At 41.4% G+C, this 23,726-nt stretch overlaps 2 protein-coding genes across 3 annotated transcripts in view; one reads left to right on the top strand and one right to left on the bottom strand.

Annotated features, from left to right (window-relative positions):
• trim25l (tripartite motif containing 25, like) overlaps positions 1 to 3,300 on the top strand; it is an 11,908-nt gene extending 8,608 nt beyond the window's left edge. The window contains exons 11-16 of the mRNA XM_024294371.2: positions 103 to 282; positions 371 to 475; positions 1,723 to 1,758; positions 1,837 to 1,905; positions 1,977 to 2,042; positions 2,119 to 3,300. Coding sequence (XP_024150139.1) covers positions 103 to 282; positions 371 to 475; positions 1,723 to 1,758; positions 1,837 to 1,905; positions 1,977 to 2,042; positions 2,119 to 2,693 — 1,031 coding nt within the window. The 3' untranslated portion in view covers positions 2,694 to 3,300. The remainder of the gene's footprint in view (positions 1 to 102; positions 283 to 370; positions 476 to 1,722; positions 1,759 to 1,836; positions 1,906 to 1,976; positions 2,043 to 2,118) is intronic.
• trak2 (trafficking protein, kinesin binding 2) lies at positions 2,827 to 23,726 on the bottom strand. 2 transcript variants are annotated; one of them, XM_024294367.2, is made up of 16 exons: positions 23,594 to 23,726; positions 20,166 to 20,360; positions 18,373 to 18,567; positions 15,584 to 15,643; positions 15,150 to 15,226; positions 13,480 to 13,596; positions 13,168 to 13,389; positions 12,880 to 13,089; positions 12,738 to 12,812; positions 12,522 to 12,659; positions 12,350 to 12,429; positions 8,885 to 9,025; positions 8,503 to 8,801; positions 6,831 to 7,304; positions 6,656 to 6,755; positions 2,827 to 5,864 (listed from the first exon to the last, which is right to left on the bottom strand). In XM_024294367.2, the coding sequence occupies exons 2-16, from the start codon at positions 20,218 to 20,220 to the stop codon at positions 5,090 to 5,092; spliced, it is 3,018 nt and encodes a 1,005-aa protein (XP_024150135.1). In that variant the 5' UTR covers positions 20,221 to 20,360; positions 23,594 to 23,726; the 3' UTR covers positions 2,827 to 5,089. The 2 variants fall into 2 exon arrangements, with proteins under 2 accessions (XP_024150135.1, XP_024150138.1); XM_024294370.2 differs by lacking the exon at positions 15,584 to 15,643.

The following is a 23,726-nucleotide window of genomic DNA, read 5'->3' as shown; positions in this document are numbered from 1 at the left end:
AACATAATTCTTGACTTTGATATGTGTTACCAAATAAATAAGCAACATCATTGCTGGATTAAACTGGATTTCCTTTAACGGTATTTTGTGTTTTTCAAATAGCGACAGAGACAAATCTCCAACCCAGTCCGACTCCCAGTCGCAGAGAGTCTCAGTCTCTGTGGAGCCGGTCCAGTCAGAGTCCAGTTATCCCAGCTGCAACTCCAGCTCCGGTTCTAGTCACACCTGCGGTCACACCTGCACCTGCACCTGCACCTGCATCTGCACCTGCAGGATCAGGAGGTACAACCATCTTTCTCGCCCCTCCCCCTACCCTATTAGACACTTGGTACACATGTTTGTAAACTTTCCTTCTTGTTGTTGCTGACAGCTTTTAGCCGGATGGCGTCTATCAGCAGCCTGTTTCGCTCCCACCGCCGCGGCACCACCCCGGCCACCCCGGTTCAAGACCCTCCGCCGTCTGCCGCCAACCCATGTAAGTCTGGTAGTCAGATAAAAACCTGTAGCTGATTTAACTTTTAAGACTTGAAGGGAGGAAAACATTAGTTTTTGTTCGTTTTAAGCTTCTAAATATCCTTGGAAAAAAAGGGATTAAACTTAAATTTTGGCTCTTAAGTTTTAGTTGAAGTCTGAACTGAAAATTTCTTTAGTTCCATTTGAGGTTCTACGAGGAATCTGCTTCATAATATTTTAAGAAAATAAGTTCCATATTTTTTCTGCCACATCTGCTTTTTAACAACCAGTGACTCAAATGTGAAGCTGAATTTTACCCTTTGGCCCCTCCCCCACTTTTGTCAGTTTTGATGGATTATTTGTAGGGGCGGGTTGACAAAATCGATCAATCAATCTGAATTGATCTAAGCTTAATAGATCAATAATGGATCCATAAAAGTAAAGGTCGATCTAACGCTAATCTAAAGTGCGCTAGCTTGATGCTAACATATAATGGGATTTCCCATAGGATGGCTAATGCTAGCACTCGGTCAACCTAAACATACATTGCTGACTAACTAAATGAACATCTTTATATATTTAATTTTAATTCTTTTAAGGAAATGTTTTTAAAGCAACACGTTGTGGTCCAAACACACAGTTTTTTGCTCGCATTGTCTTCTTCTTCTGGAATTAGGTGTGCTGTTATAGCACAATTGCCACCTAGTGGCCAAACTGAAACGTCTTCCAGAAAAGACAGAACAATTGTTGGTGCTTCTCCTTTTGAGAATTCGTGTAATACTGTATAGAATTAAGAATCTCATAATTTCACAATTAATTTTACAGTCTGTGAACTGTATCAGATTAATAACATATATAGATTATTAATGTATTTCTAAACAAATGGTTCTAAATGTGTAAACTCAAAATTGAATTGAATTGGAGGATTGAAAGATTTGAAAAAAAATTGGAATCAATCCAGGCTCTGGTGAACTGGATTGATTTTGAAAATTATTGCCAATAATCAGCCCTAGTTATTTGGTCAAAGGGAAGTTTGATGATTTATACTTGAAGTGTCCAAAAACAGGTTAGAAAGCCTCATCAGAATGCTAACTTTTTACTCAAATTTAATATTAGCCCACGCTTTTATGGCCAGGGTTGTTGCCCAAACCCATATTAGATTCCATCTAGAAAAGTCAAGAACAAGAACTGGACTTTGGATGACCCTATACCTGACATGAACTAGAATAAGTTTTACTGAAACATTTGTCACTTTTTCATGTTCAACAGGGGGAATGGCTGCTCTGTCTGAGACTCCAACAGAGAGTAAGTTTTATTTTTTGTGAAATCACCATCATTCTTTTTTAAATTTACTTTGATTAATGGAGACTTCTCGTTGGTCAGTCAACCCAAGCCTCTTTTTGGACACACCAATGCCAGACGCCATGATCCAGGCACCAGCTTTCCCTGCATGTAAGTTGACGTAGCATATTACCTCCAACATATATACTACAAAGGAAAATAATTTACTTTTTTCTTTCTAGTGCGAGAAATTAACCTTGATAGCATCCAGGCACCAGAACCGAGGTCCAGAGAAGAGTTTCTGCAATGTGAGTCTCACTGACAAAACACCAACATTTTCCCCAACAATTCCAGGATTCCTATTTATTTTTTGTCTTCTGTTAGACGCCGTCAACTTGATGCTTGACCCCAACACCGCCCACAAACGGCTAGTCCTCTCTGAGGGTAACACCAAAGCCACCCTGCAGGGGGCGTCGCAGCCATACCCCGACAGCCCACAGCGGTTTGACGGTTGGACCCAGGTGATGTGCCAGGCCCCGCTGCAAGCCCAGCGCTGCTACTGGGAGGTGGACTGGCGAGGCCGGGGCTCCTCCATGGGCGTGGCTTATAGCTCGCTGAGCAGGAAGGGATCGGATGCCAGATCGGGCATCGGTTACAATGCCCAGTCCTGGACCCTGGAGCTGTCAGACACCTGCTGCTCTGCGATGCACGACAACCAGAAAAAGGACATCCCGGTCACCTACTCCCCCCGTCTGGGCATCTACTTGGACATGATCTCCGGAACGCTGGGGTTCTACAGCGTGGCGGACAGCATGGTGCCCCTTCATACCTTCAGGGCCAACTTCACCCAGCCGGTGTATGCCGTCTTCGGGGTGGGGAGCGGAGTCGGAGTGGGTCTCGACTTCGCCCTTGGCCAGTTCTCGTCAAGCTCCGATAGCATCAAAATCTGTCCTTTGTGAGATAGAAGGAGACTTTAATGCCGATTGAGCTTTATTAGTCCAATCGGACGCACTTTTTAACACACAATCGTTAGAACTTACACAACTCACTACAGATTTGGCTCATACAAGAAGACAAAACATTGGATAGTCCTTTAGTTTCTTATATTTTATTTATGAAAAAGGCAACTTCATAATAGCAGTGAGAGCACAGAAGCAAGACATGAGGAAGTTACTGTCCATATTCAATATGACTAACAGAACTTTCTGGATTTATTGGAAATATTACAAATTTAAAGGAGCAACAAAAAAACTCATGTTGAGGCTTTCTTACACCACAACTGAGATGTTTCTCTTGTTCAAAAATAGGAATTTCCTTCACAAACAAAAATGTTTAATACATTAAAACCTATAATAAAATGTTAGTTCACACCTATAAATATTAAACAGAAGCATCTATTTATAGACTATGGGATTTAAATGTGTTACTAAAGCGCAGGTTGAACTCAAAATGCAGTTTTAAGGTTGGAGGGTTTATGGAGCAGAAAGTTGAGGAAACACTCCCACCTGCTGGCCAATATGTGAAAAGCATACTCATGTACAGTCAAAATAAAACCCTACAACAACATTGGAAGCTTAAAAATGATCAAGTTACTGTGTTTTTGTATCTTATTAACCTGAAACTAACCTAGGAGGCCTGAGAAAATGGCGGAGCGTTGAAACTATCTCTTAATCGTCTTTTGTCGATTTTAGCTAAAAAGATAAAACTTTAGGAAACACTCCCATCTGCTGGCCAATATATGGAATGTGTGTACACCAACAATAAAATTCCTATAACAAAACTGCAAGCCAGAAAATGATCTGTACGTTTGTTTTTCTGTTGTAGCTGTCTAGAACAATCCTATGATGATGATGCGCGGATTGTTGACATGGATCTCTCAATGGATTTTTTTTTAACTAAAACTTGAGTATATACTCCCATCTGCTGGCCAGTATTGGAAATGCATACAGGGATATGTTGAAAATAACAAAACTGGATGCCTTAAAACGATCCGTTAGTGTCTTTTTGTATCTGAGCAGTTTAAGGCAAACAATAAGGTGCCTGAGACAGTGGGCGGATTGTTAAGACGATCTCTTGATCGTCTCGTAAATTTTAGCAAAGCAGATAAAACTTTTGGAAACACTCCCATCTGCTGGCCAGTGTTGGAAATGCATACGAGCATATGTTGAAAATAACAAATTGGATGCCTTAAAACGATTTCTTAATGTGTTTTTGTATCTTAGCAGTCTGAAAACTAATAAGGTGCCTGAGATGATGGTGGATTGGTGAGACGATTTTAGTTAAGCAGACAAAACTTGAGGAAACACTCCCATCTGCTGGCCAGTATTGGAAATGCATAACAAAACTAGATGCTGTGTGTTTTTGTATCCTAACCATCTCAAACTAACAATAGGGTGCCTGAGACGATGGTGGATTGTTGAGACGGATCTCTGAAGGGATTTTATTTACCTAACTAGTGATTCGAGCATCTGTGCAAAAGAAAACAAACATGGCTCAACAGGATGAGAACAGTTCTTGCCTCCTCATAAGGCCTCACACCTTTTACTACATAATGCCACACAAAGACCTGAAAGAAAAAGACTTTTGTTTCAGCGTCTCTTTTTGGTTCTGCATTCCCTTTTTACCTGGATACCGACAGATGCATGCTGGGACTTCAAGGTAAAGGCTGCCTTATCGCAAACATGGACGGCTACTGGACATCTGTGCAACAATGGACAACTAGCAAAGTCATGAAACATTTACGATAGTACTAATACTGGCATGTTTAATGGCGTAGTCCGATTTGCCTGGCAGTACGGCGTCGCTCTACGATTTCTCATGAAATAAATGCTAGCTTAATCATCCTTTGACTCTAATACTAAAAGGCTTGTATTCATGTGGCAGATGTTGCTGAAGCTTCACCAGAGTACTACATAGCAAGCCCTTGGAACTGTGAGACCCTGGACGATCAAGTCTTGTACTCATCACCATCGTCCTTCAAGCTACGATACGCATTGCATTACCCTGTCAGACCGACCGACGTCTTACTTTCTTTGACGTGTTTAACTTCCACGAACCATCTTAGATCTACATGCTGTATTACTTTCTTCTCTTCTCCGTTTTCAAATCATCCAGGGTCTCCCAAAAACACTACAGAAGAGAAAAGCCAAGTTACAGTTGAGCTAAGGCCTAAAGTCATGGCAGATTCTCATGGACGATGTGGAACTCAGCAGTCTGTTAGTTACATTGTGCTTTAAAAGGGAGTCATTCAAAGGTGGGGGTTGGTCGACCCATTGATTCCCTGACTTCTTTTTCTCTCCAAAGGCAATGGGGGGTTGGGGCCTAAAGGTGCTTAACTTGGGGGCGCCCCATTCCCTCAGTGGTTTGCTGAACTTCTTGGTGGCTTAGAGGCAAGATTACGGCGTTGTTCCTTCGGGTTTCCCCATGGCGGTCGAGGGATAGCCAGGGAGTTTGGGTGAGGTGGTGGGGCAGGGGTCTTACTCCCAGCTCTGGCGCCGATCATTGCTGGCAGACTTTGGTTGCGCCTTAAACCGTCCAGCAGGCTACCGCCACTTGCCGACACAAAAGTGGAGGAGTCTTGGCGGCGGGCTCTGGCCTCAGACTCCGAACAGTGGAGCACCTTGGTGAACCCCAAACGCCGCAGCCTCTCTACGAGACCGACGGTGACCGGATCGGACTGGACCCTGCCCGACTTGCGAGAGGTGACCTTAGTTTCCTGGGTGGGGCTCGGCAGGTCTGGGTGTGGGGCTCGGCCCAGGTTTAACCCATAGACGTCCTGAAGGAAAAGCTCTGCGGGTCGGGAGGCCAGGAAATTGTCAGCTGGTTGTTGGCGGGACTCTGTCGGTACAAGGGTAGGAGCAGAGGACTCGGAGGGGGAGTTCGCAGGTGTGGAAGGCATAAGTCGGAGGAGAGGCCGTCTTGGGGCGGATTTTGGTGTCAAAGGCGGTGTGTCAGCAGAGACTTGTGCAGAGATGCCCCTCTCCAGGATGAGCTTGGCCAGACCCCTTGAGGGAATAGGAGCCTGTCGAGGCGGGAAGGAGTCACCCAAACTCAGCCGACAGGGAGTCACGGGGGTGCTGGGACCGGTTCTCATGGAGCTGGGTGTGTTGGCCAAAATGGACGACTGCGAACTGGAAAAACACAAAAGGCACAAAAATGAGTTTCTGCAACTACGATGTTTTGGACATGTTGAGAGGAGGGATGCTGAGGTTGAAGCGACCTAGAGGAAGACCAAAGAAGATGTTCGTAGTGACGGAAGAGTTCAGAGAGGATGGTGGAGACAGATAAATTACTGTGGCGCCCCCTGAAGGATGCAGCCATTAGACAAAGAAGCCATGGATCAAGGATAGGCAACTCCAGGCCTCGAGGGATCTCAGATATCCAAGCCCTACTCATCATTGATTACCTGGTTCAGGTGTGTCCAGCCAATTAGAACATGCCTGAGCAGGGTATGTTGGTAAACATGTAGGAATGTGTCCCTCGAGGCCTGGAGTTACGCATCCCTGTCATGGATGAAGTTCCACTCATGCTTGGAACATTTATTCCACAAGTTTCTTGTTCCCATTTGGATTATTTCATGTCAAACTGGGATTATCTTCAGGATACATCCCACAAAAAAGTAGAGATGGGCCAATGTCAGTTTTCCAGTCGATAACTGATAGTTTTTGTGGCCGACATTTGCCGATATTGATATTTAAGTTAAATTTGTTAAATTTCCTTTTTATTAGAAATGAACAACTACTCTTTTATGGAACAAACCCATTATATTGAACTGATACCGATAAACTAATATAATGCAAAGATTATCCGATAACGATACTCGCGCAGATATATCGCTCCTCCCTACAAAATATGATGTCAACTTTAGGAATTTAACTTGTAGAGAACGACGTAACCCTCATGTGCCCCACATCTTGCTTACCTTGGAGTGACTTGTGTCACGTCACTAGGGTGGAGAATGCGGCAGGTGGTGAAGGTGTAGGTGGAGAAGGTGGAGCTCTGACATTTCCCTGGGTTTTGGACTGAAGAGACAAAGTTAGGGAGGAAATTCAAGTTCAACCAGAAGGAATCATATGTCTTAAGAGATGATACACTACCACAAGAAGATGATGTGGAAGCAGGAACCAGGTTCTGAGTTAGTGTGGAGGCTATTGACGTGGGTTGAGCCAAAAAGTTGGACTCGGTCACATGACGCGCCGTTGTGCCAATGTCTGATCGGATTGAAGAGGACCCTGGTAAGGTTGGGGTGACAGGCGGGCTGAGAAGAGGTGCACCAGAAAACTTTCGGTCCTTCTTCTCTTCCGGCGTCGACGAACATCGAACCCTAAAGGTGATCCCGCCTTCTTCTTCCTCATAATCTTCCTCTTTACCCTGCTCCGTCGCTCCCTTCTCCAGCACAGCAACTCCCCTGTGATCCTCCCGCTCCTCGTCCTCCTCCATGTCAGACAGGCGGTACACAGCGTCCTGAGCCAGCGGTCGGAAACCTTTGGTGACGACCCCCGGATGGGGGTCAAGGATAGTGGCTAGGTGAGGTTTGGCAAGCTGCTGCCAGTGGTGGAGCGTCAGGGAGCCTTAGCACAAAAAAAAAAATGTTCAGCTTGTTCAGGAAATTACTACTAGTATTTTTGGTATTCATTTTGAAATATTGAGCAATTAAATATTTTATAGTAATTAAAAAAAAAAATAGGAGTTTACCTAAAATTTTAGCAACATACTAACATTTTGGGCTAATTTGATATCTACTGAGGTTTTTGGCTAATTGAGTGTTTAGCTTTTATTTAATCAACATGCTAACATTTTTGGTTAATTTTACTTACTGAGGAATTTTAGACTAATTTGGAGTTTAGCTAGTATTTAAGCAATGTGTTAGCTTTTTTGGCTAATTTGGTATCAACTGAGGGTTTTATGCTAATTTAGAGTTTAGCTTCTATTTTAACAACAGGCTAACGTTTTTGACTGATTTGGCATCAACTGAGGTTTTTATGCTAATTTAAAGTTTAGCATCTATTTTAGCAACAGGCTAACGTTTTTAGCTAATTTAGTTTACTGAGAAAACTTGGGCTATTATGGAGTTTACCTAGTATTTTAGCAAAGTGCTAGCTTTGTTTGGCTAATTTGGCATCTACTGAGGTTTTTGGGGCTAATTTGGAGTTTAGCTAGTATATTAGCAACACACTAAATATTTTTTGAAAGTTGGCATGTATTTGTATTGTATTTAAAAATTAAAGTAAATTGCATCACCATTTTCAGCAAAAAGCTTCAGCCACAACTTTCAGAAAAAAGCCTTCACTCTAGGTTTATCCCTGGTAATGCAACTTTTCTAGTTTAAAAATTTCAGAAAAACAAGGCAATAAATTTGACCCAATTGTATTGCCATACTTCCTAAATGCCACTCTGCAAACAAACTTTTCAACTCTGATCTTTTTATAAATTCTTAACTTTGTTGTTATTTCAATAAAAAAAAATAAAAAAAACATAAAAAAACATTTTTTTTTGCTTAGGAAAATATTCATTTATGTAAGTGTTCAACTTTTTTGAAGATTTAGGATACTTTTTCAAACAACTAAAGATCAAATTTAAAATAAAACTTTAAAGTTCGCTTTTCACAGAGATATCTGTGCAATTATAGGGTTAATTTAAATAAATAAAACTAACATTTAAACTAACATAACTATTTCTGTTTTTCTACCATATTGATACATTTTCAAAAGTTTCAAAGATTAACTCTAGTGTCTTCAGGTGATTTATTTCACTGGGTTTGAATGGTACCTTCCATGGGTTTGACGATCTGGAGCTTCTCGGGCAAAAAGGTCTTAAAAACGCTGGAGTTGACAGAGAGCTCTGACAGGTTGGAGAAGGAGGAGAGAGCGCTGCCCATTGGAGAGCTGCAGCAGCTTCCCTCCACGTCCCCCTCTGCTTCACCCAGAGCCCGCAGTTTCTTTTCCTGCTCCGTCTGAAAGAAGTTTCGCTCAGAGAGGAGGTTCTGTCGCCGCAGGGACAGCCGGTGGAGAGCCCTGGTGAGGTCATTTCCCCCCGGAGAGCCTGGCTGACCCATTTTCTCCTCCTCCCTAAAAAAAAATTTGGATACATAATGTGAAGTTTTTTAAATTTACTCTTAAAATCCAATTTACGTTGGAATCTTCGTATTGACCTCTGACAGGACTGGAAAGGCTGTGCCGTCATCACCAGAGAGCTGTGTCCAGAACCGGGGATCGGAGCGACAGGAGAGGCGCCGCGGGAGGCCGAGGAGTTGATGGCTCGAACGGTTTGGAAAACACGTTTGTGGGAAAGTCTGTAGAGATGAGAAGCTAAACGTCAGAGGTCAAAATGGAGAATAGTCAAGTAATATCAATATTTTCAACTTTAGGTCATAAATTGTATTAAACTGGGAAGAAAACCAATTCAACGAACAAAACAACAAACTAGGGCTGGGCGATATGGGAATTTTCATATTGCGATATCGTTTTTTCATTTTGTGCGATAATGATATTAAAAACAATATAAATCAAATAAATCTTTATTGCAAAGAGCTTTAGGACTTCAGATTTTTACACCTTAACTTTGCCCCCCCCATTAAATCTTAGTTAGTTCAAATTAAACTTTCATTATTTTTTGTATTAACTGTAGTATTGAAACTAACTGTGAGGAACATTTAAATATTTCTAATAAATATTGTACATATACATAATGTACACAATAGTTAAACCATAACGGTGGTATGTTTTCATAGGCTGTACAGAATTTCTGATTTATTTTAATCTGACTGCAGCACATAGAAGTTCATTTCAAGTTAAAATTAAGTCTTAAAAACATTGTTCTAAAGCAGCAAATATATTGCAGTTATTTTTATATTATTTTCTCATTTCTTCTGAACAGAAACTATAGGTACTGCTGTGCAGCAGAAGATAATAACATGTAAACTTAAAATAAACAGTTCTGATAATAGATTTAATCATCATTTCACTCAGAATGTGTACATGTTGCAGGATTGATCAAACACATAAGATCTCTTAATTTAGTGTCATGTCAGGAGTCGTTAAAAACAAGTTTATTTTACAATTATTAGATCACCTCATTAAGAAATGAGCATAAATGGCACAAATTCATTATTGATACACAATAAAACAAGAAATTATTCTAATTCGAAGCTCTATACAAAAGCTTTGGTTAATATTGTAACAAACCCCCCCCTGCGCGCGGCTGTTAGGAGCATGCGTAGTCTCTCCTTCTCTCCTCTTTCACCTCCACGTGACACGAGACGCGCGGCAATAGACAGACTGTCTCCTTTTTTCTGTTTTCATGGAGGTTCTCCTCTAAATCAGGTGTTTAAACTCCTGATTTTAAAGCGTGTCTTCTCTCCCTCACACTCTGTGGATCTGTCGGTAACAAACAGCTACGGAAGAATGATCCAGTCGGACCGAACCATTTTCAATGTAGAGGAGGGGGGTCCGGTGAGGATGTTTCCAAAACAAAATATTTAAACATCGTTACTTTGACATTAAAAATAAAAGTATTAGCGATTATATATTGGTTATTGGTTTACTGAAATAATGTTTTCTGTTTTGTCCTTTTGTCATCATTCGGGGCCTCCGTCCCCCCCCCTCTCAGTCTGGGCTCCTAGAATCAGCCGCTCCGTAAGAAGAAGAAGAAGCACGGCTCTTCCGGGGGTTTCTCCCGTGTTATTTAACACAAAAGTTTATCGCAGTAGTCTCATTTCACTATCGAAAAAAGTAATATCGCAATAACGATAATTATCGTTTTATCGCCCAGCCCTACAACAAACCGAATCTTTAGATGGACATTAAAGTGGCTAAATTCTGCTCTGGTAAACTAGATTCAAAAACACATCAATTAGTCGTTCTTAGTGTGTTAAAGTCCATATTTTTTGCTGTTCAAGGTTAATTATCTTATCTTTTGTTCACGTTTCACATTTGTAATTGTCAGGTCTGCTATTTAATTTCTTAAGTTTATTTTAAAAATTCTTTTAATTGTTTTGCAAATTTATTTTCCTCCATTTAGATCATCCATCACCACCATCCTACAGAGGCTCTGACCCATTAGGAGATTCTTTTGTGCAGTGGTAGGAGCATTGCCAGAGGATGCTAGGATGCTACTTTTCTGTCAGAATATTCTGAGGAAGATACAAGGACGCTCCTCTTCTGTTAGGATATTCTCAGGAGGATGCCAGGACGCTCCTCTTCTGTTAGAATATTCCGAAGAGGGTGCGAAGAGGGCGCTCCTCTTCTGTTAGAATATTCTGAAGAGGGTGCGAAGAGGGCGCTCCACTTCTGTTAGAATATTCTGAAGAGGGTACTAGAATGCTCCTCTTATGCTAGAATAGTCTGAGAAGGATGAAAGGACGCTCCTCTTCTGCTAGAATATTCTGAGAAGGATGCCAGGATGCTCCTCTTACGTTAGAATAGTCTGCGGAGGAAGCCAGGAGGCTACTCTTTAGTTGGAATATTCTGAGAAGGATGCAAGGACGCTCCTCTTCTGCTAGAATATTCTGAAAGGGGTACTAGAACGCTCTTCTACTGCTAGAATAGTCTGAGAAGGATGCCAGGACGCTCCTCTTCCGTTAGAATATTCTGAAGAGGGTACTAGAATGCTCCTCTTATGCTAGAATAGCCTGAGGAGGATGTCAGGACGCTCCTCTTCTGTTAGAATATTCTGAAGAGGGTGCGAAGAGGGCACTCATCTTCTGTTAGAATATTCTGAAGAGGGTACTAGAATGCTCCTCTTATGCTAGAATAGTCTGAGGAGGATGTCAGGATGCTCCTCTTCTGTTAGAATAGTCTGAGGAGGATGCCAGGACGCTCCTCTTCCGTTAGAATATTCTGAGAAGGGTGCAAGGATGCTCCTCTTCTGCTAGAATACTCTCAGGTGAATGCCAGAATGCCCCTTTTTTGTTAGATTATTCAAAGGAGGATGCTAGGACGCTCCTCTTCTGTTAGAATTGTTGAAATTGTATTTTTGTTGAACCTTTATTATATACAGGTTGGTCGATTATAAGCAATTTCTCATTCACAACGACGACCTGGGTAAGCATTATATAATATAATACAATAGAATGTAACGAAAAGCGTGCAAGAACACTCCGCTTCTTTTAGAATATTCCGAAAAGAATGCTAAGACGCTCCTCTTCTGTCAACATATTCCAAAAAGGGTGCTAGGACACTTCTCTTCTGTCAAAGAATATATCGAGGAGAGTACTAGGACACTCCTCTTTTGGTAGAACATTCCAAGAAGGATGCTAGGACACTTCTTCTGTCAACATTTTCTGAAAATGATGCCGGAAGCTCCTTTCCCCACATAATTCTAAGAAGAAAACCAGGATGCTCCTCTTCTGTTGGCTTGTTTCTTGGAAGAAGCTTGGAAGTTCCTCTTCTGCTCTGCTGTTCCAAAGAGGATGCCAGGACGCTTCTCTTCGTTCTATTCTGAGGGGATCATTGCTCAACATAAACCTGCCTGCTCCCAATCTGTTCATTCCAGAGGGTTTCCAACACTCCTGACCATTCTCTGGCTGTACCACATGGACTTGTTTTTTTTCTTTTTGTTTAAAGTTCTGTTGCGGCTCCTCTATCATCACTATCTTTCTGACAGTCATATCTCTCACCTTTGGTCCTGAAAGGCTGTCTCCTCCTCAACGCTCAGCTCCCTCCTCATGGTTCCTTCAATCTCTGCTGCCAAGGAGTCCTGTCCCAACAGTTAAACAGATGGTTTCCCGAAGAGAATTCCTGAAATGTTCCCATCTTGTCTGTCAAGATGAGGTCAAACTTGTTCCTCACCATGGGGTAGAGTCCATACGAGAAGTGACGTCTCATCCCAGAGGACGGAGTGTTTCTATTGCGAAGCTCTTTGATCTCCTCCTGGGATTCGTGAAGCATTTCTACACACTCAGCATTCCGGTCTGAAAGCTCGTTCAGCTGCAGAGAACACAAAATACGAATGGTCATTCTTGTTTTTCATTCAAATCTGTTCTGAATCATCTGTGGAGGTTCTACCTCAGCTGTGAGCTGTCTCTGGGCGTCTTTGGAGGCCTGCAGATGGATCCTCAGCTCCTCTTTCTCCAGAGCCAGCTGCACAACAATGTGAGGTTTGACTCAAGAATGAGGTTTTCCGTGACAAAAGTCTGTTTTTCCTCACCTCCTTCACTCTGTGCTGCAGCTCGACTATCTGTGCGAGCAGCTGCGCGATTTCCTCCTGGTGTCTGAGCAGCGCCTCGTTCTTCTGAGCCAGTTCGTCCGTCAGAGACACCATCTGGCTGTTGGACTCCCGGAGCTCCTTCACGCAGTCGCTCACGAGCTGCTGCTCCTTCTCCTCATACGTCACCGTGTCTTTTTTCAGCTGACAAGCCTAAAGAACATAAAAAACACGTCAAGGCTTTGATGCATTTTATCGTCTCGCTCGGCTTCCACTGGGAAGGTCTCGTACCTCGGTCCTCAGCGCCTGGTTCTCCTCCTCCAGGTCCTGCAGCTTGTTCTGCAGAGACTCCAGCTGGCTGAGAGCAGTGGCGGCAGTGACGCTTCCTCCAGGCAGCTGCGGCTGTAGCTGAGGCGTGGAGATACTGGAGTCGGTCTCGCTTTCCTCCGAGGCGTTGGCCACCATCCGGAGCAGCTCGTCCTTCTTGCTGAGCTCATGCTGCAGCTGGTGAACCTGTCCAGGAGTTTGAAAAGTTTTGGATTGCTTTTTAAAGACTGTTGGATAAATCAAACCTGAAATACAGACAACTCAGGATGAGTCTACCTGGTCGACGGCTTGAGCCAACTGCTCGTCCAAGGCCTCGTTGCGCTCCTGCAGGAGGTGATTCCTCTGCAGGAGCGACTGACCGATCCGGGCCGCCAGCTCCAAGTCTCTGTCCCTCTATTTGAAAAAAACAATCGAAACTCATCAGGTTGTGGTCATGGCACACAGTAAAATGTAACTCAAGGTCATAAGAGCAAAAGAAAATTAAAATGGTTTTTTAACAGTGGCCACATATTAGAACAAAAAGACAGGTACAGTACAGGACGCAGTACAGTGTTTTTTTTATGCCAGATGCCCTTCCCGACAAAGCCCTGTATTTTTTCTGACAGTACAATGGGAGTTCTTATTCTGTAACCTGGACCTGTTTCCTCTTTCTCTGGCTTTTTGATGCAAAATCAATGCGACTGGAATTAGAACAGACGGATGTCAAGCACTGACATGACGAAGGAGATAGATTGATTGATTGTGATAGATTAATGAATGTTCTATTTTTTATGTCGACAAAATGGAGGTGGACCACAGATGGACCAGTGTAAATCTGCTGACAACCACTATTGTTTGCCACCTAAACGAGCAAAGATTTGGGAGATTTTACAAAAAACCAAAACTCCTAAACAGTCGCTTAGACAGACAGATGTTAGATAGACTGACCTTAGACAGACCGACCTTAGATACAGAATTCCCAAACTTAGACTGACCGGCCGAACACAGACTGACCGAATTTAGACTGAACGATCTTAGACCGACCTCAAACAGACCGACCGACTGACCTATGACTGACCGACCGACTGAACTTAGACTGACCAATCTTAGATCGATCGCACTTGGACCGACTGACCTTAGACCAATCGAACAAACTTAGACAGATCGAACGAACCTAGACCAAATAAACTCAAACCGACCGACCCTAGACCAACCAACTGATCTTAGGCCGACTGACCATAGACAGACCAACCTCACACAGACTGACCGACTGACTAAACTTTGACTGACCAACTTTAGACCGACCAACTGACCTTAGACCAACTGACCTTAGACAGACCGACTGACCTTAGACAGACCAACTGACCCCAGACAGACCGACCGACCTTAGACCGACCGACTGACCTTATACCGACTGACTGACCTTAGACAGACTGACCAACCTTAGACCGACCCACTGACCTTAGACTGACCGACCAACCTTAGACCGACCCACTGACCTTAGACTGATATTAGACAGACAAATAGGGTCTTAATAATCCCTGAGGAAATTTAAAAGTGGCTGAAAATAAAAATAAAAACCTCACACATAAAAACACAATAAAAGCCATAAAAATCAATGGATTAAATTAATTAAAAGAGATAGCTTCTTGGATGCTCGGCCAGAGAGTTGTATTGCCTGATGGCACGAGGAACAAAAGATTTCTTCAGTCCATCTGTCCCAAAAAATGATGTCTTTAACCATTAATGTTTGGGATTTTCTTGTGTTTTGTTCATCATTTCCTTTAAAGTTTTACTGTTATTGTGACAACAAATTAGCTTTGAGCTTTTAAGTCCAATGAACGTGTCATTATAGACATTGTTTGACAAACTAATCTCCACCCAGTAAAACAAAACAAAAAAAACCCAGCATGTCGTAGTGTTTCGTCACTCATCTGCTCCTAAACGCGGGGTGACAGAGTGCTTACCTCAACCAAAAGATGCGTGACCACGTCAATGTCATTGTAGGTCTTGGTCATCTGCTCCACCCGGTCTGCGCTGAGGACTGACATGAAGGAGCGTGTCATTTTTGGGTCGTGCACACACCTGTTACTCTGCATGCAAAACGCTAGCCTAAGCAACTCCACGCAAATGAAAGTAAAACCACACCACTCCAATCACATCAACACTTCTGCACCGCATGCTAGACTTACACACTACTTTATTAAAATGGCCCGACCACAAGCAACGGTTAGCCAGGAAAGCACTCAAGAAGCCATCAGTGTGTTTGAAATGGCTACGCCTCAGAGTTGTTTAGTGGTCATTGTGAAAGCAAACACACAACTGGTGCTACCGTGATACAAGTCGCTACAGACAGAGGAGCTCTGAGATGAGGTACGAGTGCAGAGGAAGAGGAAGATACCTTTGGGGAGGCTTTGAGAGTCGGAGTGGGAGTAAGAAGAGGGGTCCAAAGCCAGATATGCTGAGAGGAAAAAAGAGCAGAAGATGGGAAAGAGTTGGGTTGTTTGAAGACCAAGAGGAAATAGGAAAGGAAATGAAAGGGGGAAAAAGAAAAGCAGGGAATTCAAACAATCAGCTTCTCGTTAAACTATTGGTTTCTTGCTGCCGATGATCTACTCATTAGTCTGCTGTGTGCACAGCACCTGAGCGGGTGTCACCAAGCAGGACTGAGCAGTCTCTCTTCCACCTGTACAAAGAGAAGTGGCAACTCCCATCAGTGCGGCGTCTAGAGCGTTATTCAACCCAGTGAGGCATCCAGCTCTAATTTTGAAAATCCAAAGAGCTTTCACGGCAGAGCTTGGATTACCGAAAACATTTGACTTTATGCAAGTTCATCCCAAATGGATCACACTATTAAAAAAAACAAAAACACAGCAATTACAACAGCTGGTGGCTAGGGGGAAGTATTTCCCAAATCAACCATCATGTTGTTTTCTAGGTTATAGTTTCTGCAGAGCCGAAGTAGTTCATTAGAAATTTGCCTCCGTGTTGTGGGCAGGACTATTGGAGTGGATCAACCCCGCCTCCTTTTCCGTTGCTGAGAAGTCAGAGTAGGGAGCATGTGACCCATCCAGTGTATATTTCTTTTTTACATTAAAAACAACTACATTTTTTTCCATCTGCTCCTGATTTGCAACAATTTGAATAAAAAAATGCTCAGAAATGCAATTTCAAGCTTAATTTTCTTAATGTATGTCCTCCATCATCAGAAAATACCACAAGAACATGTTAAAAACACAGTTTTCAACAATTTTCTGTTCTTTGGTTCACAATTTTGCTCAAACGCACCAGAGGTCATTTGGAGGTGACATTTTTTTTTAGGTGCTTAAGATTTATTTTCAAGTCTACGTGAGAGTTTTATAACAAAAAAACTAAAGAGAGACTTTACTGGGGAATGAACAGTGGTGTGGACCAAATAATTCAATATGAAAATGCAGAATTGCAAAATTAAAAAAAATATCATGCTAAAATATTTTTTAAAAAATAGTGTTTTTTTTTTATTACAGTACTTACATTTTTAATAATTTTTTATACTTTCTTTAAAAAAATGTTTTTGCCTTCTTAAATTAGAACGTTTCTTTTGGAGCAGATGAAGAAAGCTGATCGGTCTTTATATTGAAAAATACAGTAAAATCCCTTTTCTTTTATAGTTCTCATAAAAGTAAATAAAAAAGTAATTAAAAAATGATTTTGGTCAAAGGTTTCTCCAGATCCATCATTGTTTTAAGCAATAATTCCTTCAGGTTACACAATACACTAGATTAGCAACTAATTGAAAAAAAAACTAATAATTCTTTTCTTTTACAGATTTCCTTTGTCTTCATCTGCATGTGCAGAACAACTGGCATTCCAGCAGTGCAGCAGCTGCAGCTGCAGAAGAGAGTTCCCCTTCAGTAATCTGAGGCCCGCAGTGACCGTCCCTCTCTCCTCCGGGTAAAAATAACCTCCACCCGGCGTTGATTGTCAAGTATCGACACAAGAACGATTCTTTACCTCCTGAACAGAGCGTGTCTTCCTTACATCCACAGTCTGGTTGGATCATCTTATTCTGAGTTCTGCTGAGCTAGCCACAGAATAAAACAGAAACTAAAGGAAAGTTGACTGAACTCTGGCGACATTACGCGTGATACAATGGGCAGGGAGTGACTTTCTACGAAGATCCACAGACTTTTAAGGTCAAGCCCGACCTTTGAGACCCATAAACTTCTTGCAAAAACACCTGTGTGTTGTTTATCAGCTGGAACTGCAACTTTCTTTCTGAAAATATGCGGTTGGACCAACATTTTGAAAACCTTTGGGACCAAAATAATTCGCCATAAGCTCAGAAAAGCTCGCTCCTCAATGACTTCCATGACGCCAGGCTTCTGCATGGTCTAATAATAGGATCCATTTTTGCTCTGCAGAAGTAGAGCAAACCGTAATAGGACGCCACAACTTCCTGACGGTGTCTTTTTTAAGCAACACTACCTCCAATTGGAATATAGAAGAATAAAAGTGTGTGGATTCACTACCAAAACTGAACTAGAGTTGTACTGGAAAACAGGAAGTTGTTTCTAGCGCTCTTTCTGCATTCTTGTCTGAATGTAAACAAAGCATGACATTTACCCACTTCCTGTCTGCAGAACAACTCAAAAAACCGACACCACATCGCTCACCTTCCGAGGCAAAGCTATCGAGCGCCTCTTCCTCGTTGTGGATTTTGAAACCCGGCATGACCCTTCTCTCCTCTAGGCTGCACCACGGTCATCTTATGTCTACCCGCCTCCTCTTGAGTCCCGTGACTGACCCTGGCTAGGATCTCAGCGGGATCACTGATTCCTCTCCCTCAGACTGACTCAGAGACTTAATCTGATTCACATGGAAAGAACAGCCCTCTCTTTACCCTAAAGATGCGCACTCCACGACTTCAGAAGCAACAACCGAAGGAAGTTCTTGGGTTTCCTTCCGGTCCCATAGAAGCTTCAAGATGTTTAGGCTTCATTTCTTCTTTGATACCACAATTAGCTTAGAAGACAAGTCAACTTTATTCTCCCTGAGTTATACATTTTTACTATTACAAACTTTTATTCCTTCTCCTTTCTTTAAGCTCTTTATTTTTTGAATGTCAAATCAGTTTGGTAGGAAAATACAACCAAAACAAAAGTATTGATACTTGAACGACTTTAGAGGCTATTAAACAGATAAACTTACTCATGTAGCGAAAAGTCTCCTCTGCCAGCATGGGAGAGATGGCGCTGTGCTGACTTGGCCCTTCATCTGGTGAGCAACTCGGGGAGACCACCCAGTCCTGACTGTCTGACAGGTACACTGAGCCGCCGGAGCCGACCGAGGCCGAGCCCAAGGAGCCGGATCCATAACGCCTCCCGCTGCTGCCCAGACCCTCATCTGGAGGTCGAAAAGACGAAAAAAGAAAACAATATGTCGATGAAGATTGTCATTCATCCAGGGGGTGTGAGTCATGGGATCTGGACTTATGCTTTGCTAAGTGGCGAAATGTTTTAAAAAGGAAAAGACCAAAAGTCCAGTTGAGACAGCAATTTAGGAAGAGAAGAACATAAGTCTAGTCTGCAAAACAATTTAAGAAGAGAAGACAAAAGTCCAGTTGAGGAAGTGTTTTCAGAAGAGAAGAGAGTAAGTCCAGTTGGCGATGCAAATTAAGAACGCAAGTCCAGTTGGCTAACCTTTTCAAGAGGGGAAGACCATAAGTCCAGTTGGTGAAACAATTTAAGACCATAAGTCTAGTTGGCGAAACAATCTAAGACCTTAAGTCTAGTTGGCGAAACAATCCAGGACCTTAAGTTTAGTTGGCGAAACAATCTAAGACCTTAAGTCTAGTTGGCGAAACAAGTTAAGACCATAAGTCCGTTTGGCAAAACGATTTAAGACCTTAAGTCTAGTTGGTGAAACAATCTAAGACCTTAAGTCTAGTATGCGAAACGATTTAAGAACTTAGCTCTAGTGTGTGAAACAGTTTAAGACAAAAAGTCCATTTGGCGAAACAATTTAAGACTTTAAGTCTAGTATGGGAAATAATTTAAGATCATAAGTCCGGGTGGTGAAACAATTTAAAACCTTAAATCTAGTATGTAAACTGATTTAAGACCATAGTTCCAGTTGGCGAAACAATTTAAGACTATAAGTCCAGTTGGTGAAACAATTTAAGACATTAAGTCTAGTATGCAAAACAACTTAAGACCATAAGTCTAGTTGGCAAAATGACTTAAGAAGAGAAGATAGAAGATAAGTCTAGTAGTTTTAAGAAGAGAAAAGAAGACCACAAGTTCAGTTTGCAAAACCTCTTAATAAATCCAGTTGGCAAAGTTTTTAAAAAGAGAAGACCATAAGTCCTGATGCCGGAACTCCACTTAAAGCATTGAATACTAACATTATGGCTTGAAGAAACTACTATGTAAGGATGTCATGATCAGGGTTTTTTTGGTACTGATCTGAATCAGAGTCATTTGATTTCGACTATCTGCCAATAGTCCCAATCCAATCCTTTCATAACACATTAGTTGTCTTTGAGCTAGTTGAAGGGTCTATGCAAAATACCCTTTTTGAGCTTTTAAGTGCATTACACATAGTAGGTATTAGACAAAGTGTAAAGACAGAGTCTCAGGAATAGAGTCGTTTTACTTCCAGGTAGGAAAATAGTTCACGAAAATAACTCGTATTTCATATAGTTTGTTTTTTAGTGTGCCAAAGATAATATCTGAACATATATATGGATATAGTTTACTATGAAAGGCTTAAGAAAAGCAAGGTAAAGGCCCTTTAATATGAGCATTTTATTTATACAAAGCTACTCGGCTTCAATCAAAAAAAAGACTACAGCCTTGGACTGGTGATTTGTCGGTACTCCAGGCACCCTAAATGCTGACATCCTTCCACTTGAGTAGATAAGTGGTTTACTGGGACAGAGGGGGCTAACAATAGCAGCAGAGAGACATGCTTCAAAAACATTTGGGAGCGGAAAGTCTCACCCGTCTCTGTGCTGGACTCCTTCTTGTCCACGACGCGGGGTTTGGCCTCAAACATATCTTGACCTTGGAGAGGGGCGGGAGCAGGACCCTACTCACCAAAAGCTTCCCAAAGCTTAAAAGAAGAGGGGAGGAGCTAACGCTGTGACGTCACATCCTGTTCCAGAGGGGATGGGCGGAGCCCACACATGCCTTTAACTGAACAAAGAAAAGAAAAAACAGGTCAAACTAAAAAATAATAGTACAATTGAATGTGAAATTGAATGTGTTGTAGGAAATATTGGAATAGTTAAGACAGAACTGTCACCCTGTTTTCAAAAACTTTTTAAGTAGAATTTACAACCAAATTCCCAAATTGATTCCCTTTAGATTGACTCCATTCAGTGTATGCTTAAATAGGAAAAACAACTTTCATGTTCCTACTGATTAAATTAATAATATTAAAACTTAAACACTAATTTAAAAAGTGTGTTGTTGCCAAAAATAGACAAAAATAGAACTAAATAAATAAAACTAAATCAGTTTATCAATTTGTACAACAGGTACAACTAATAAAGTAATAAAAGCCAAATTAGAAAAAAAAAATATGCCAAATTACACGTCAAATAAAAAAGTGAAATTGAGGCATTTGGCTTTCCATATTTGAGCTGTATTTGTTAAGGTCATGCCGTAAGCATTTTTGGTTTGTGGTAGAAAATAGGTCTGACCCCCCCCACCCCCTCAATAAAATACTGAAGCTGACCCCTTAGCAATTGAGCAAGTATGTACATTTGAAGTAGGTCAGAGACACACTTGGGGGGGCATTGAATTAAAACGGTTAAACGAACAAATACATCTGAAAATGAGCAGGAAGTCAATGAAGAGATGCACGGGAATCTTGTGTTCATATTTCCTGATAAAAAATGAGGGGGAAGCGTTCAGTGCATTAATAATAGCGCCATCAGGATCACCAAGAATGACCCCGACATCTGCATCACCGAGCCCGAACAAGCTCAAATATCTGACTTTATGACAATCATAGAAGTGCCGCTGGCAATGCAGCGTGCTTGCATAACAGTTAATGCCCTTTTTATAGAGGAGATTACAGAAGATGCATGCAATTTGAAAGTCTAAACATACTGATTAGGGGTTCCTAGTAGAAGTGAATAAAGGAATAAATATTTATATTCATATTATATCCCCTAGAAAATATCATATATTCTGCTGCTTTATTTTTTTTACTTTTCACAAGTAGAAATTTAATTTTTGCACATTTATGTCTCTATTTCAAACATCTATATCTAGAATCCATGTTAGACCCATACCTAGAATCAATGTCTATATCTAGAATCCACCCTTATCTTCAGAGATAGTATGAAAGCATTAAAAAAAAATCATAAAAAATTATGTTTTGTTGACCACAAATATTAACCTCCTTCAGTTAATCCCCCATTTAATACTGCAGATGCTACAAAAGACCTGCAGCAGCAGATTATCCCCTCCCGCTGTCCCAAAGGCTCTCCATGTTTGCATCAGATTTCACATCCCATCACGGTTTCACCTTCGTCTCGCTGACGGTGTGCACCAGAGAGGCACATCAGGAAAATCAAAAATAATACACAAACGTCGCCTTAAATCAAGAATTGGAACCGTCCTGCTCAGAGACTTCTTGTGATGCTGAGGCAGCGATGTTAGCTAAAGCACCAAAAGGCATCACCTCTCCAGTTTAACTCAATGGTCTTTCACACGAATGTGGTAGAATTTTGACCTAAGTTCAAGTTTTCTTATAAGATCCTCCCATTCAAGCAGACTTTAACTAAGGTATCTGAAAACAACCTTTTATTTCTTAATAATTTGGTGTGGAAACGCATTAAAATACCATCTAAAATGATCAAATAATCGTCCTTGAGGTATAGGCACTAGCTTTCCTGTGATTTAATAAGTTGACTAAAATATTTGTTAATTTTTTTTAACTCTCTTCTTCAAACAATTATTTCTTTATGAAACAGTTATTATACTTATTGTCTAACCCTCCGGTCACAATTACAACTACCACTGGGTGTTGGGGAAGGATTGGCAGAATCTAGAAAATTTTATGCCGCTGCCGCCCGATTGCTTTGAAAATCAATGGCGTGGTCATGAATATCGACAGCTGCCATCAGGTGTGCAGAATGGCCCACTTGGTCTGGTGGCACTTCATATGGACAGCCAGTCAGAGCTGCCGGCCCACTACGGCTCTGCCCCGCCTGCCACTGGACTTCCACCGAGCGACCTGTAAATGTGCCCGATGTCAGCTTTTAAGACTTGTGCTCTCTTATGGGGTCAAGAAGACCCAACCCTTACATTGATGTGTGAACCCTCTCATGACAAAGGTGGACAGGGTTTATGTCTGCCACAGACAACAGTAAGATTTAAAAAGATCCTTGAAAAATACAAATACAGCTTGCTCTCTTGTCGGATCCAGATGACCCCACTTTCAATATAAACATGCCTAGGATAGCACAAGGGTTAAGAAGAAACCGTGGTCACAATGTAATTTAAACTTTTTCTTAAGGTCTTTGTAAAAACGCAACTGTCGCCTCCCGATTACAAATGTTGATGTGCAGCCACCTCCCAAATTTGTTGAAAAACCTGTATTTTGGGATATTTGACTGTAGCCTAAAAGAAATAGTAGAAATTCTCTTAAAAAATTACTTAAAACCAATATTATTAATTAAAAGAAAAAAAAACTTTATTGAACATTGTTTAAACTTACTTCACCTTGTGGATGACCTTTGGAGTTAATTGAATTAATTATTAGCAAAAGGAATCCCAAATCATTATGCAACCATGGCCATGCTTGATAGTGGGGATGCAAAAATCCTGGGTTTGTTTATTTATTTATTTTTTCTTACATAACGTGAAACAATGAAATAAAAAAATAATAATAAAAAAAAACAATTTGGCCTAAATTAATACATAGTACACTAGCTGATTTTTTTTTACTTTTAGCTAATTAGGGATCTATAATGTTTCTCTTTCTTTACAAAAAATTAGCTTTCCAAAGCAGTTTTAGTCTGCATAACATAACAAGCAAGGCTTTTTTATGTTGCCAATATATATGTGTGTGTGTGTTTCACTACTATTTCTGAAAATACATTTCTCCCATTTTTAGTGGGCAAATGCATATATGTTAATAAAATTTCATGTTTGAAGTTCATCAAAAGCTAGAGTTACACTAAACATATTTAACTTCAGCTTATTTTGTCGTAATTCCATGAGAAACGAAATGTATATTTAGGGTGAAAACAGAGGTTATCCTGTGATAATGTCGAATGACAGCTTCTTGTTGCTTAGCATGTAAGCTAGCACATCACCGCTCCCCCAAACAGAGTGCCATCTTTAGAGCAGTTAGCTTGGTGGCTATATTAGAATAAGTAATTAGGAGGATTTCTGGTTATCACAGAGCTTACCCTGTGTCGATAATTTTCCGCAGCATTTGAAATTCCAACAGTCTCCGTAAGTATCTGCCGCCCCTTCAGCAAAGCTTCAAACAATGGAGGAAACGTGGAGGAGGGAGTCTGTGGTGGTCATCAATCGGCGACG

The sequence above is a fragment of the Oryzias melastigma genome, linkage group LG2, assembly GCF_002922805.2.
Source record: "Oryzias melastigma strain HK-1 linkage group LG2, ASM292280v2, whole genome shotgun sequence".
Classification (NCBI taxonomy): domain Eukaryota; kingdom Metazoa; phylum Chordata; class Actinopteri; order Beloniformes; family Adrianichthyidae; genus Oryzias; species Oryzias melastigma.
This window is presented reverse-complemented; position numbering and strand designations above follow the sequence as displayed.